General features: G+C 71.3%; 2 protein-coding genes across 2 annotated transcripts; one reads left to right on the forward strand and one right to left on the reverse strand.

The window, feature by feature from the left end:
• Positions 1-221: 221 nt before the first annotated feature.
• On the reverse strand, positions 222-6626 carry GDF11 (growth differentiation factor 11). The gene is made up of 3 exons (XM_075724975.1): positions 6272-6626; positions 1969-2342; positions 222-602 (listed from the first exon to the last, which is right to left on the reverse strand). The coding sequence occupies exons 1-3, from the start codon at positions 6624-6626 to the stop codon at positions 222-224; spliced, it is 1110 nt and encodes a 369-aa protein (XP_075581090.1).
• A 2999-nt stretch (positions 6627-9625) lies between these two features.
• Positions 9626-11163, forward strand: INPP1 (inositol polyphosphate-1-phosphatase). The gene is made up of 5 exons (XM_075725003.1): positions 9626-9829; positions 9916-9976; positions 10078-10278; positions 10386-10560; positions 10671-11163. Exons 1-5 carry the CDS (start codon positions 9626-9628, stop codon positions 11161-11163), a joined length of 1134 nt encoding a protein of 377 aa, XP_075581118.1.
• The last annotated feature ends 1314 nt before the right edge of the window (positions 11164-12477 follow it).

Below are 12477 nucleotides of genomic sequence, written 5' to 3' on the forward strand. Positions count from 1 at the left end.
AGGTTTGGTGCAGCGTTTCTCCGTGGGATTTTTTTTCTTCTCTCTCTCTCTCTCTTCCCCCAACATCCAAAGGAATTTGAACGCTTTGTTCTTTGTATTTTTTCAGGAAAAAAAAAAAAACCAAAACACAACAACAACAAAAAAACCAAAACGGTGGAAGAAAAGAGGAGTTTGTTGGTGGAGGGGGGGGCGCGGGGCAGAGGGGCAGCACCAGCCGGGCTCTAAGAGCATCCGCATCTGTCAACCACCATGCCCGGGATCTTGCCGTAGATGATCTGCTGTTTGTCGTTGAAGTAAAGCATGTTGATGGGGGACATCTTGGTGGGGGTGCAGCAGGGCCCCGCCGAGCCCCGGGGGTTGGCCTGCTGCACCAGGTGGGTGTGGGGGTACTTCTGCATGAACATGTACTCGCACTGCCCCGAGCAGTAGTTGGCTTTGTATCTCTTGGGGGCGATTATCCAGTCCCAGCCGAAGGCCTCGAAGTCGACGGTGAGGGGGTAGCGGCAGCAGCGCGACTCGGTCGAGTGCTCGTCGCAGTCCAGCCCCAGGTTCCGCCGCGAGCGCTTGTTGTTCTCCAGCACCCGCAGCTCCATGAAGGGGTGCTGGGGGGGGAGGGGGGGGGGGTGAGCCCCACGCACTGTCCTGTGTCCCATGTCCCACCATCCCATGTCCCACCATCCCACCGTCTCACTGCTCCACTGTCCCATGTCCCACCATCCCACTGCTCCACTGTCCCATGTCCCATTGTCCCATGTCCCACCATCCCACCATCCCACTGCTCCACTGTCCCATGTCCCACTATCCCACTGTCCCATGTCCCACTATCCCACCGTCCCATGTCCCACCATCCCGGCTCCTCGGGTCCCACACAGCCCCACAGAGCTGCCACCAGCTCCCTGGAGCTGCCACCAGCCCCACTGAGGTGTCACCAGCCCCACTGAGGTGTCACCAGCCCCATCGAGGTGCCACCAGCCCCACTGAGGTGCCACCAGCCCCATCGAGGTGCCACCAGCCCCACTGAGGTGCCACCAGCCACATCAAGGTGCCACCAGCCACATCGAGGTGCCACCAGACCCATCAAGGTGCCACTAGCCACATGAAGGTGCCACCAGCCACATCAAGGTGCCACCAGCCACATGAAGGTGTCACCAGCCCCACTGAGGTGCCACCAGCCCCATCAAGGTGCCACCAGCCACATCAAGGTGTCACCAGCCCCATCAAGGTATCATCAGCCCCATCAAAGTGTCACCAGCCCCATTGAGGTGTCACCAGCCCCACGGGGGTGTCACCAGCCCCACGGGGGTGTCACCATCCCCACGGAGCTGTGACCAGCCCCATGCAGCCGTAACTGGTCCCACAGAGCTGTGACCATCCCCGCGGAGCCATAGCTGGCCCTACGGAGCTGTCATTGTCCCCACGGGGCTGTCACCAACCCCATGGAGGTGTCATCAGCCCCACGGGGGTGTCACCAATCCCATGGAGGTGTCATCAGCCCCACGGGGGTGTCACCAACCCCATAGGGGTGTCATCAGCCCCACAGGGGTGTCACCAACCCCATGGAGGTGTCATCAGCCCCACGGGGGTGTCACCAACCCCATAGGGGTGTCATCAGCCCCACAGGGGTGTCACCAACCCCATGGAGGTGTCATCAGCCCCACGGGCGTGTCATCGTCCTGTGACCAGTCCCATGGAGCTGTCACTGTCCCCATGGAGCTGTCACTGTCCCCATGGAGCTGTCACTGTCCCCGCAGAGCTATGAACACCCCCGCAAGCTGTCACCAGCCCCACAGAGCTGCACCAGCTCCCGCGCCCGTCCCTGTTGCCCCCCAGTTCCCCAGGGACGGCTGGGAGCCCCGCGCCCAGCCCAGCACCGGGACCGTCGCGACGTCCCACGCGCTCCACGCAGCACCGAGCCCCGGCACCGTGGGGACCCCCCAGCCACGCGCCCACCCCGCCACGGCCACCTACCAGCCCTTCGGCCCCGGGTCCCAGCGAGGTGACGGCCAAGTCGTTGCCGTTGGGGTCGAAGGCGTTGATCTCGATGCCCCAGTTGTTCTGCGGCTGCTTGAACCAGTTCTGCAGCACGTGCTTGAAGTCGATGCTCTGCCAGTGCCCGATGCGGGAGTTGAGGTCGATCTTCAGGGAGCGGATGCGGATGTGGCGGCTGCCTTCCTCCGTCACCGGCTTCAGGCGGAGGATCTGCAGGTAGACGGTGGAGGTGTGCTGCACCGGCCGCAGGTACACCCACAGCTGCGCCTTCACCACCTTGGTGAACATGATCTTGGGGCTGAAGTTGAAGAAGCAGCAGTGGGGGTTGCCCTCGATCTGCACCACGGGGTCCGCTGCGGGGAGGAAGGAGGTGTCAGGGGCGGCCCCGGGACCCCCCCCCGCCACCACCTCCGTCGGACGCAGGGTCGGGGCGAGCTCCTCCTCGGTCGTTAGGAGTTGAAGGTCGGGTCAGAGGCCGCCCCAGGGGTCATTGCCCCTCCATTCGCAATAAGGTCCCCGGCTGCCCCCTGACCCCGTGGCACCGGGGATTCATGATCCCCCGCGGGGGCTGCGGGGAGCGAGCCCCCCGCTGAGCAGGGCCGGGCTGAGCGGGGCGGGGGGCTCCGGCCCCTCAGCACCTGCTCCGGGGCAGCCGCTTCCCAACACATCCCTGCGTCGGAGCCGGGAACGCACCTGGGGATGCGGCAAAGCCCCCAGGAGGGTCTGTGGCACCAAGTTTGGGGTAGGGGTGCCACCGGGCTCCCCGCCAGCGGTCTGGCCGGGTCTGCATCTCCAAGGACATCCGTCTCCGAGGACGTCCATCTCCCACCGTCCCATCTCCCACCCTCCCATCTCCCACCGTCCCATCTCCCACCCTCCCAGGGCTTATTTCTGGGGCAGCCCCACACCTCTGCCAGCCTCGGCAAAGCAGCCGGTGCCGCTTCACCCAGGACGGCGGCGGGTCCTGCCCCGGGTGATGCTCTCGGAGACGGCGAAGGCGAGCGGCCGACCGTGGGGACGGGGACACCGGCCCCGGTGGGATGGCAACGGCGAGCATCCGCGGCCCGAGCAGCCGTCGGATCCGGGGGTTCCCCGGCCGCCCTTCCCCAGCCCTGCGGCAGCACCCCGGCCGGAGCCGGCCCCGCGCCGGCCCTCCCTGCTCGGCAAACATCTGTGTCAAATTGAGCTGGGAATTTCCCCCCCCTCCATGCAGCCCCCCTCCCCCTGCCACGCACCGGTCAGGTTTAATAGCACCCAGCTGCAGCGCGGGGCCATTTGCTGCGCGCGAGGCCTCCCCGAACACATGGGGGTCACGACACCGGCCGCAGCCCCGGGAATGCCATCCAGCCCCCCGCCGCGCCGCACATAAACCAAAGTGACAGGGGCTGGGGGGCCGCGGGCGCCGGCCGCCCAAACCCCTCCCAGCAATTTGCTGCGCACAAGCCCCCGATTAAAAACCCGCGCTCCCCCGGGACCCCTCCGGGGTGCGGTTCCCCCCCTGCCCTGCGCAGCCCCGTCCCCAGCCCCGGGGCAGGTTGTGCCCCCCGCGCCCCTCGGCTGGGGGCTTTGCCACCCCTCACCGGTGGGATGTCGTGCCGGGCCGGTGGCCACCTCGGGGGGCTGTGGGTCCCCGGTGGTCCCGGCGGCACCGCTCCCACGCTGCGCAGAAGTCCCCCGTGGCCTTAGGGGACGCGGTGCCGGTTTGCTCTGGGCTCCGCGGCGAGGACGGCGCCGCTGGGGTTGTTTTTGTAGGGTCTCCAGGTGAGAGATGCCAAAGCAGCGCCGGAGCCGGCGCAGGTCCCTCAAAGCTGCCACCGCAGCCCCTCGCCGTGGCACCGGCGGCACCGCCAGCCCTGATGCCAGGGCCTGGCATCCCGGGGGGGACACCGGGCATCCGCGGCCCTGGGGGGCGAGCGGGGGGTCTGGGGTGGCTGGGGGGGGGATCCGAGCGCGGCGGCTGTGCCACGCTGGCTGCTCCTGGCACGGGGCTGCGGCGGTGCCAGGATGCTCGTCCGGTCGCTGTGGCAACGGGGGATAAAGGTTACCGGGACATCGGTCACAGCTGAGTATGTGCCGGGAGGGGGGCGGCCCCCAGGGCCCCCCCGGCTCTTTGTTCCCACCGGCTCGGATTTGGGGCTCCCACCTCTGCCCCGTTAACCCCTCGCCTGCCGCGGGGGACCGGAGACCCCCCCCCTAAGTCCAAGCACCCTGGGGACCCCCCCGTCGCCCCGAGGTGTCACGTGCCAGCAGTGCCTCCGCCGCGTCCCCCGCGCCCCCCGCGTCCCGCTGACCTTGAGCCGCTGCGGCCCCCCCGGCCCCCGCTAGCCCCTCGCCCCGGCCCGTGCCCGGCCTGGCCCCCCATCGCCCCTCATTAAGCTCCCTCCACCCCGCAGGTCGCGGGGGTCACGGGTAGCCCCTAAATGGGTTTAGGACCCAATTAACCTTCCCGGGTTCCTTCTGCCGTTAAAAAATAAAAAAAAAAACCCGGGGGGGTGGTGGGTGCTGGGGGTGGTGGCTTGGGATTAAGGGCGGGGGGCAGCCGGGGGGAACCCGAGAGCTTTATGGCTCTGCTGCCTATAAAGCCCTTTCCCTCCTTCTGTTCAGGAACCATAAAACCCCACACAATTGCCACGGGGGGGGCGAGGAAGGAGGGGAAAAAAATTAAAAAAAATCATAATAATAACGGAGCGGCCGCGGCCGGGGCAGGCCGGACCCCGCGGCGCATCCGGCTGCGGGGCTGGGGCTGCGGGACCCCCGGAGCGGGGCCGTGCGGGGCCCGGCCGGCCGGGAGGAGGGGCTGCCCTCTGGTATTTATTTTGGGGGCCCCCGAGCTGTTAAGGGGCAGGAGGGGGGGGCCCGGGGGCAGCGAGCGTTAACGCGGCGCGGGGAGGAAAACCCCAGCGTGTTGTCAATTTTATGGGTAATAAAATTTCAAAGCCGCCCGAGTCTATTAATGCCTGGGAAGGAAATTCGTCGGGGGGCTGCGGGGCGGGGGGGGCAGCGCCTCACACTTCCCTCCCTTCCGCTCGCCCTTCGCACCCGGCCCCGCTCCCGGGGGTCCCGCAGCCCCCGCGCCACGGGGGTCCCACCGCCTCGTCCCGCCGCCGGAGCAGGTGGAGCCGGGGCTGGGACACGCGGCACTGCGCCAGCACCGGGGGAAACTGAGGCATGGAGAGGTGCGGGGTGCAGCCGCCCCCGGAGCCCCATCCGCTCGCCCCCTCCTCGCCCGCGGACGGACGGACGGACGGAGCCATGTCACAGCGCAGCGAAGCCCCCGTGCCCTGTCCCCTCGCTGCCGCGGACCCCGGGCTGGAGCCCCTCACCGTGCCGGCCGCGGGCAGGCCCAGGGCAGGCGCCTGCCTGTCCCCAGCACCCTGCTGTCACCCTGCCACCACCCTGCCGTCACCCTGCCGTCACCCTGCCACCACCCTGCCGTCGCCCTGCCGTCGCCCTGCTGTCACCCTGCTGTCACCCTGTCACGTGCCACAGCAGGAGGCGAGCGCTGGCACCCACTGCCCGGCAAGGCCCTGGGGGTCACCGTGCCGTCTGCCCCGTGCCCCCGGTCCGGTGCCCCGGTGCCAGTGCCGAGTCCCAGCACCCAGTGCCGGGTCCCAGTGCCAGGTCCCAGTGCCGGTGCCAAGTCCCAGCACCCAGTGCCGGGTCCCAGTGCCGGTGCCGAGTGCCAGCACCCAGTGCCAGGTCCCAGTGCCAAGTCCCAGCACCCGGCACCGGTGCCGGTGCTCAGGCTGGTGCCGGTGCCGGGTCCTGGTGCCTACTGCCGGTGCCCAGTCCCACAACCCGCTGGTGCCAGTGCCGGGTCCCAGTCCCCAGTCCCAGTCCCTGCTCCCAGCTCCCGGTGCCCCGTCCCGGCTGCCGGCCGGGCTGTCCCATCCCCGCGTCCCCGCGTCCCGGGGGTCCCCGCGTCCCCTCACAGCGCGCTGCGTCCCCCCGCGACTCCCACGGAGCCGCCCCGGGGAAGTGGGGGGGTAGGGGCTGCGGGGAGCCCCGGGGGGAGCTCGGGGGGGACCGGGGGGCAGCGGGGGAGCCCCGGGGGGAGCTCGGGGGGGGTAGGGGCTGCGGGGAGCCCCGGGGGGAGCTCGGGGGGGACCGGGGAGCGGCGGGGGAGCCCCGGGGGGGGTCGGTGCGTGCCGGCGGATGGAGGGGGGACGGGACAACGGGGAAGGGAGTAGGGGAGGGAGCGGGGGGCACCCGGGGAAGGCGCGGGGGGAGTCCGCCGGCGAAGTTTGCAGCGGCGGCGGGGCGGAACAAAGGCGGCACTGACTTTCCTGGGCCATGCTGATGACGGTCTCGGTGGTGGCGTGGTACTCGTCCTCCTCCAGGTACTCGTCGTGCTGCAGCGAGTCCCCCTGGAAGTCGTGGAGGTCGAGGAGCTGCTGGAGCGGCGGGGCCTTGGGCAGGAGCTGCTTCACCACCTCCCGGGTGATGTTGGGCGCTTCCTTCAGCCGCAGCTTGCTGAGGATTTGCGACTTGATGCTCTCCAGCCGCAGCTCCTTGCTGTGCCGCCGCCACAAGCAAACGGGGCAGGCGGCTTCGGAGGCGGGGGGCTGCCCTTCCGACCCCCCCCCGGCCGCCGTGAGCGCGAGCACCGCCAGCAAGCGCAGCAGCAGCGGGGCCATACCGGGGGAGAAAAGGGAAAAAAAAAAAAAAAAAAAGCAAAAAAGCAAAAAACCCAGGGGAAAAAAAAACCAGAAAAATAAAAAGGGGAAAAAAAAACAGGAAAAAAAAAAAACGGGGAAAAAAAAAAAAAACAGGGGGAAAAAAAAAACAGGGAAAAAAAAAAAACGGGAAAAAAAAAAACCCAGAAAAACAGACACACACAAAAAAAAAAAAGATAAAACCTTCCCCGCCGGGCCGCCCCCCCCCGCCCGGCTTTCCACCGCAACGCGGAACGGGGGGAAGGCGGTAACGGTGGCGGGGGGCGGGGAAGCGGGGGGGTGGTTGAGGGACCAAGGGGGGGGGGTGGAAATGGGGGGGGGGGGGAAGAAAAAAAGCGGCGGTAGCGGCGGCCCCGGGGTTTTATACCCCAAGAGAAGTGTGTCGTCAGCGGCCTTGATTGGCTGCGGGCGCACAAAAGAGGGTTCTGGCAGGGGCTTGTCACCAGCCGCCGCCGGCCCCCCGAGCACCGGGAACGGCCCCGCCGCCCCCGCAGGCTGCCCGGTTCGCTCCGGTATCCCCCCCGCCTCCGGTTGCGGGGGGGGGGGCGGCGCGGCGGGACCCAACTCCCGGCAAGTGCGGCGGGGCCGCCGCACTTGCCGGGAGTTGGGTCCCGCCGCGCCGCTCCGGTAAGACCGGGGGGGGATGCTCGTCCCGGTCCCTCCACCCCCACGTCAACCCCCACCCCCTCCCCAGCCCCTCCCGCTCCGCCTCCTCAACCCCATCCCGCTCCCCGACCCCGCTCCCCAACCCCATCCCGCTCCCCAACCCCATCCCGCTCCCCGAACCCATCCCGGTTGCCCGAGCCCATCCCGGTTGCCCGAACCCATCCCGGTTCTCAGCCGTTCCCCGCTGCTCCCGGGACGGGGCTGGATCCCCCGCTTGCCGGTGCCGGCTCCATCAGAACCATGGAGAGGGGAAGGAGCGAGGTGATGCGCCGGCACCGGGGATGCACCGGCACCGCTCCCGGTTGAGCGGCGGGGCCCGATCCGGCGCCGTGAGGCGGTGGGGGAGACGCCGCACCGGGGGTGGGGGGAGTCCCGGTGTGGCGGGGCAGGGGGTGAAAAAGGGTCCCCGTTATCCACCCCCCCACCCCCCGCCGCCTCCGGTGACCGGTAGCGCAAACGCGGCCCGCCAGGGGGCGCGGCGGGGGGGGCCGGCTCCGGAGCGAGGCGCGTGCACACCGGCGCCGGTAAAACCGGAGCGAGGCGCAGCGCCGGGGCGACAGCGCCACCGTGCGGCGCGGGGGCGGCACCGCTGCACCCGCAACCCCCGGGGATGGGGACGGGGCGAGGGTCCCGGGGAAAGCTTAGCGGAGGGGGGGGGTCCCGCCGTTACCCCCCCCGCCGAGTCCCGGTGCGGGGAGCCCGGGGGGGGTCCCCACGGCCACGGCATCACCGCTCCCCGGTGTCACCGCTCCCGGGGCTCCCGCGGGGGAGAGACGCGGAAGCGGGAGGCGGAGCTCAGAGCCCCAACACCGGGGCCGTTCCGTGCCCCTTCCCACCCCCACCCCGCCGCGCCCGGGACCCCTCGGACGCCCGGGAGCCCCCCCCCCCCCGCCCGCCCGCCGGGCCGCGGCACCGAGGGGGTTAAGGCGGCGGCGTGACGCGTCCCGGCCCCGCCCCACGGGTGGCCCCGCAGGAGCTGTCAGCGGCACCGGCCCCGGTAACGGCAGCGGGGGGCAGCGGGCGGCTCCCCGGGACCCCCCCCGGGGGCGTCGCGGGGGGTTGGGGGGGGCTCCGCGGGGGTGGGGGGACCCCCGGGGGGGGGCATCCCGCGAGTGGGGGGTCCCGGGCGTGGCGGCCTCCCCACGTGGCGCGGCCCCGGGGGGCTGCGGTGCTCGGGGGGCGCGGGGCCGTCACCCCACGCCTGGCCGGGGGGGCGGGGGCCTGGCCCCCCCCCCAGCCCTGGCTGCTTCCTCCTCCACGCGGGACCCCCCCCCCCCCCCCCCCCCCCCCCCGCGCCGGAACCCCCCGGTGGGGCCGCGGGCCTGGCCAGGGACAGCCCCACGGCCACAGCCCCGTGTCCCCACATCCCCCGTGTCCCCCGTGTCCCCACATCCCCCATGGCCCCGTGTCCCCGTGTCCCCCGTGTCCCCACATCCCCCGTGTCCCCACATCCCCCATGTCCCCGTGTCCCCGTGTCCCCCACATCCCCCGTGTCGCCGTGTCCCCCATGTACCCACATCCCCTGTGTCCCCGTGTCCCCATGTCCCCGTGTCCCCCATGTCCCCATGTCCCCCGTGGCCCCACGGCCCCACATCCCCATGTCCCCCATGTCCCCATGGCCCCACGTACCCATGGCCCCACGGCCCCCATGGCCCCCATGGCCCCATGGCCCCATGGCCCCCATGGCCCCATGTCCCCACGTCCCCACGTCCCCATGGCCCCGTGTCACCCATGTCCCCATGGCCCCCATGTCTCCCATGTCCTCCAAGTCCCCACATCCTCCATGTCCCCCACATCCCCCATGTTCCCACATCCATGTCCCCATGTCCCCACATACCCACGTCTCCCATGTCCCCCATGTCCCCACGTCCCCATGTCCCCCATGTCCCCACGTCCCCATGTCCCCCATGTCCCCACGTACCCATGTCCCCATGTCCCCACATCCCCATGTCCCCACATCCCCACATCCCCCATGTCCCCACATCCCCACGTCCCCACGTCCCCACGTCCCCCACGTCCCCACGTCCCCGTCCCTGTGTCCACACCCCCACGTCCCCATGTCCACGTCCCCACGGCCACGTCCCCACCTCCCGGCTGTGGCCTCTGGCAGCCGGGAAGGATCCTCTGAGCCAGGTCCCCACCCTGGGCCCAGAGCCGGGCAGGATGCGGCCCTGGGCGCTCCCCGCAGCCGGAAATTACGGGCAGGGCGCTTGGGCCCCGGGCCCCGGCGGGACGGGGGGCGGTGGCCGGTGCCCCCTCAGCCCCTCGTGTCTCCCCCCGAACAAGCCCCGGCCATGGCGGGGCTGCTGCAGGCCCTGGTGAGCGCCTCGGAGAAGGCGGCGCACATCGCCCGGCTGTGCCGGCGAGAGGAGCCCCTCTTCCAGCTGCTGGTGGCCGAAAAGACGGGGGCCGAGAGGAACAGGAGGTTCCTGCAGGACTTCAAGACGCTGGCGGACGTCCTCATCCAGGAGGTCATCAAGCACGACCTGGGGAAGGAGGTAGGGGACGGGGACGGGGGTCCGTCCCCAAGGTACCCCCGCGTCCCGCTGCGCTGTGGCCGAGCCACCCTGTCCCCCCCTCCCAGTTCCCGGCGCTGCAGGGCCACATCCACGGCGAGGAGTCCAACGAGTTCAGGACCGGGCAGGGTGAGTCCCCGGGGCGGGGAGAGGGGGAGCAGCGGAGCCGGGGGTCCCCCCCGGACGCCGGGGGCCGCCGGGGCCGTCGCTGAGGCGCGGGGTGCCGGCAGGGGAGACGGTGGCGGTGAAGGTTTGTGCCACGCCGGGAGAGACGGCGGCCCTGCTGCTCTCCGTGCTGCAGCCCGAGCGGGCGGCCGCCGAGCTGCTGGCGGCCGCCGTGCACCAGGACGTGGTGCTTGGGGACGCGGAGCTGGCCGGCGTGGCGCTCAGCATCCCCCCCCAGGACCTGGCCATCTGGATAGACCCCATCGGTGAGGGGGTGCTGGGAGAGGGCGGGTCGGGGACCCCCCCCACCACCACCACCACCCGCCCCACGCGCGCCGCGGCTGAGCCCCGGCGAACGCGGCTGCACCCGCAGACTCCACCAACGAGTACATCGGCGGGCGCGAGGACGTGGCCCCCGTCGACGGCATCGCCCCGGCGGGGCTGTGCTCGGCGCTGGTGCTCATCGGGGCCTACGACCGGCGCACGGGCTGCCCGGTGCTGGGCGTCATCAACGAGCCCTTCTTCCGCCGGGACCCCCTGACCCGCAGGTACCGGCACCGGGGTGGGCGCATGGCCAGATCCTGGCCCCCGCCCGGGAGCCGGGGAGAAGCTGGGGACGCGGTGACGGGCTCCGCGCTCAGGGTCCCCGTCCCCGCAGGTGGCAGGGGAGGTACCACTGGGGCGTCGCGTACGGGGACACGCGGCTGTGCTCGCTGAGCCCCCCGCCGCCGCGCCCTGCGCCCTGCGTGGTGCTGAGCTGGGCGGAGGGGCCGGCGGTGCGGGCGGCCCTGGACACCCTCTGCGGCGACCACCTGCGCTTCGCCGCCGGCGCCGGTTACAAGATGCTCTGCGTCATCCTGGGGCTGGCGGACGCCTACGTCCTCTCCGAGGGCAGCACCTTCGCCTGGGACGCCTGCGGCCCCCACGCCATCCTGCGGGCCCTGGGCGGGGGTGCGGTGGCCCTGGCGAGGACCCTGCGGGCGCGGCGAGCGGGCGACAGCGGGCCCCCCCCCGAGCTGGTCTACAACTGCCCGGTGGAGGGGGCAGCGGGGGCCGAGCGCTGGGCGAACCGGGGCGGCCTCGTGGCCTACCTGAACCCCCAGCACCTGGAGGCCGTGCTGGCCGCGCTGGCCACCGTGCCGGGGCTCTGAGCCCGCGGCGGCCCCCACCCCGGGGTGCAGGGCACGGGGTGGCTGGGACCCCGGGGTGCAGGGCAGGGGGTGGCCAGGACCCCGGGGTGCAGGGTGACTGGGACCCTGGGGTGCAGGGTGACCAGGACCCTGGGGTGCAGGACATGGGGTGACCAGGACCCAGGGGTGCAGGACACAGGGTGGCAGGGTCCAAGGGGCACAGGGTGGCTGGGACCCCAGGGTGCAGGACACATGGGGTGGCTGGGACCCTGGGGTGCAGGGTGCCAAGGACCCCGGCATGCAGGGCAGGGGGTGGCAGGGTCCAAGGGGCACAGGGTGGCCAGGACCCCGGGGTGCAGGGCATGGGGTGACCGGGACCCCAGGGTGCAGGGTGACCAGGACCCCGGGGTGCAGGACATGGGGTGGCAGGGCTCAAGGGGAACCAGGTGCTGGGGACCCCGGGGTGCAGGGCATTGGGTGGCCAGGACCCCAGGGTGCAGGGTAGCCAAGACCCTGGGGTGCAGGCAGGGGCCAGCCAGGACTTTGGGGTGCAGAGCATGGGGTAGCCGGGACCCCGGGGTGCAGGGTGACTGGGACCCTGGGGTGCAGGGTAGCCAGGACCCCGGGGTGCAGGGTGACCGGGACCCCGGGGTGCAGGGTGACTGGGACCCCGGGGTGCAGGGTAGCCAGGACCCCGGGGTGCAGGGTGACCGGGACCCCGGGGTGCAGGGTGACTGGGACCCCGGGGTGCAGGGTGACTGGAACCCCGGGGTGCAGGGTAGCCAGGACCCCAGGGTGCAGGGTGACCGGGACCCCGGGGTGCAGGGTGACTGGAACCCCGGGGTGCAGGGTAGCCAGGACCCCGGGGTGCAGGGTGACTGGGACCCCGGGGTGCAGGGTAGCCAGGACCCCGGGGTGCAGGGTGACTGGGACCCCGGGGTGCAGGGTAGCCAGGACCCCGGGGTGCAGGGTAGCCAGGACCCCAGGGTGCAGGGTGACCGGGACCCCGGGGTGCAGGGTGACTGGAACCCCGGGGTGCAGGGTGACCGGGACCCCAGGGTGCAGGGTGACCGGGACCCCGGGGTGCAGGGTGACTGGAACCCCGGGGTGCAGGGTGACCGGGACCCTGGGGTGCAGGCCATGGGGTGACAGGGCCCAAGCAGCACAGGGTCCCCGGGACCGGGGTGTTTGGGATCCCCGGACGCCGGGCCACAGGCTGGGAGCTCTGGGTGCTGGGGTCCCCCCATTGCGACCCCCCCCCCCCCCATGTCCCCCCTTCGCGGGCCGGTGGCTCCGGCACCATTAAAGCGTCCCTGGCACCCGCGTGTCTGTGCT

The sequence above is a fragment of the Pelecanus crispus genome, chromosome 26 (assembly GCF_030463565.1).
Source record: "Pelecanus crispus isolate bPelCri1 chromosome 26, bPelCri1.pri, whole genome shotgun sequence".
NCBI classification, from domain to species: domain Eukaryota; kingdom Metazoa; phylum Chordata; class Aves; order Pelecaniformes; family Pelecanidae; genus Pelecanus; species Pelecanus crispus.

Excerpts from the sequence above, each read along its gene's own strand:
- GDF11 (XM_075724975.1), bottom strand. The coding sequence starts at position 6,626 with ATGGCCCCGCTGCTGCTGCGCTTGCTGGCGGTGCTCGCGCTCACGGCG. Across the intron at positions 2,343-6,271 it reads CATCAGCATGGCCCAGGAAA|CGGACCCCGTGGTGCAGATC; the intron begins GTCAGTGCCGCC and ends TCCTCCCCGCAG. Across the intron at positions 603-1,968 it reads GACCCGGGGCCGAAGGGCTG|CACCCCTTCATGGAGCTGCG; the intron begins GTAGGTGGCCGT and ends CTCCCCCCCCAG.
- INPP1 (XM_075725003.1), top strand. The coding sequence starts at position 9,626 with ATGGCGGGGCTGCTGCAGGCCCTGGTGAGCGCCTCGGAGAAGGCGGCG. Across the intron at positions 9,977-10,077 it reads CGAGTTCAGGACCGGGCAGG|GGGAGACGGTGGCGGTGAAG; the intron begins GTGAGTCCCCGG and ends GGGTGCCGGCAG. Across the intron at positions 10,561-10,670 it reads CGGGACCCCCTGACCCGCAG|GTGGCAGGGGAGGTACCACT; the intron begins GTACCGGCACCG and ends CCGTCCCCGCAG.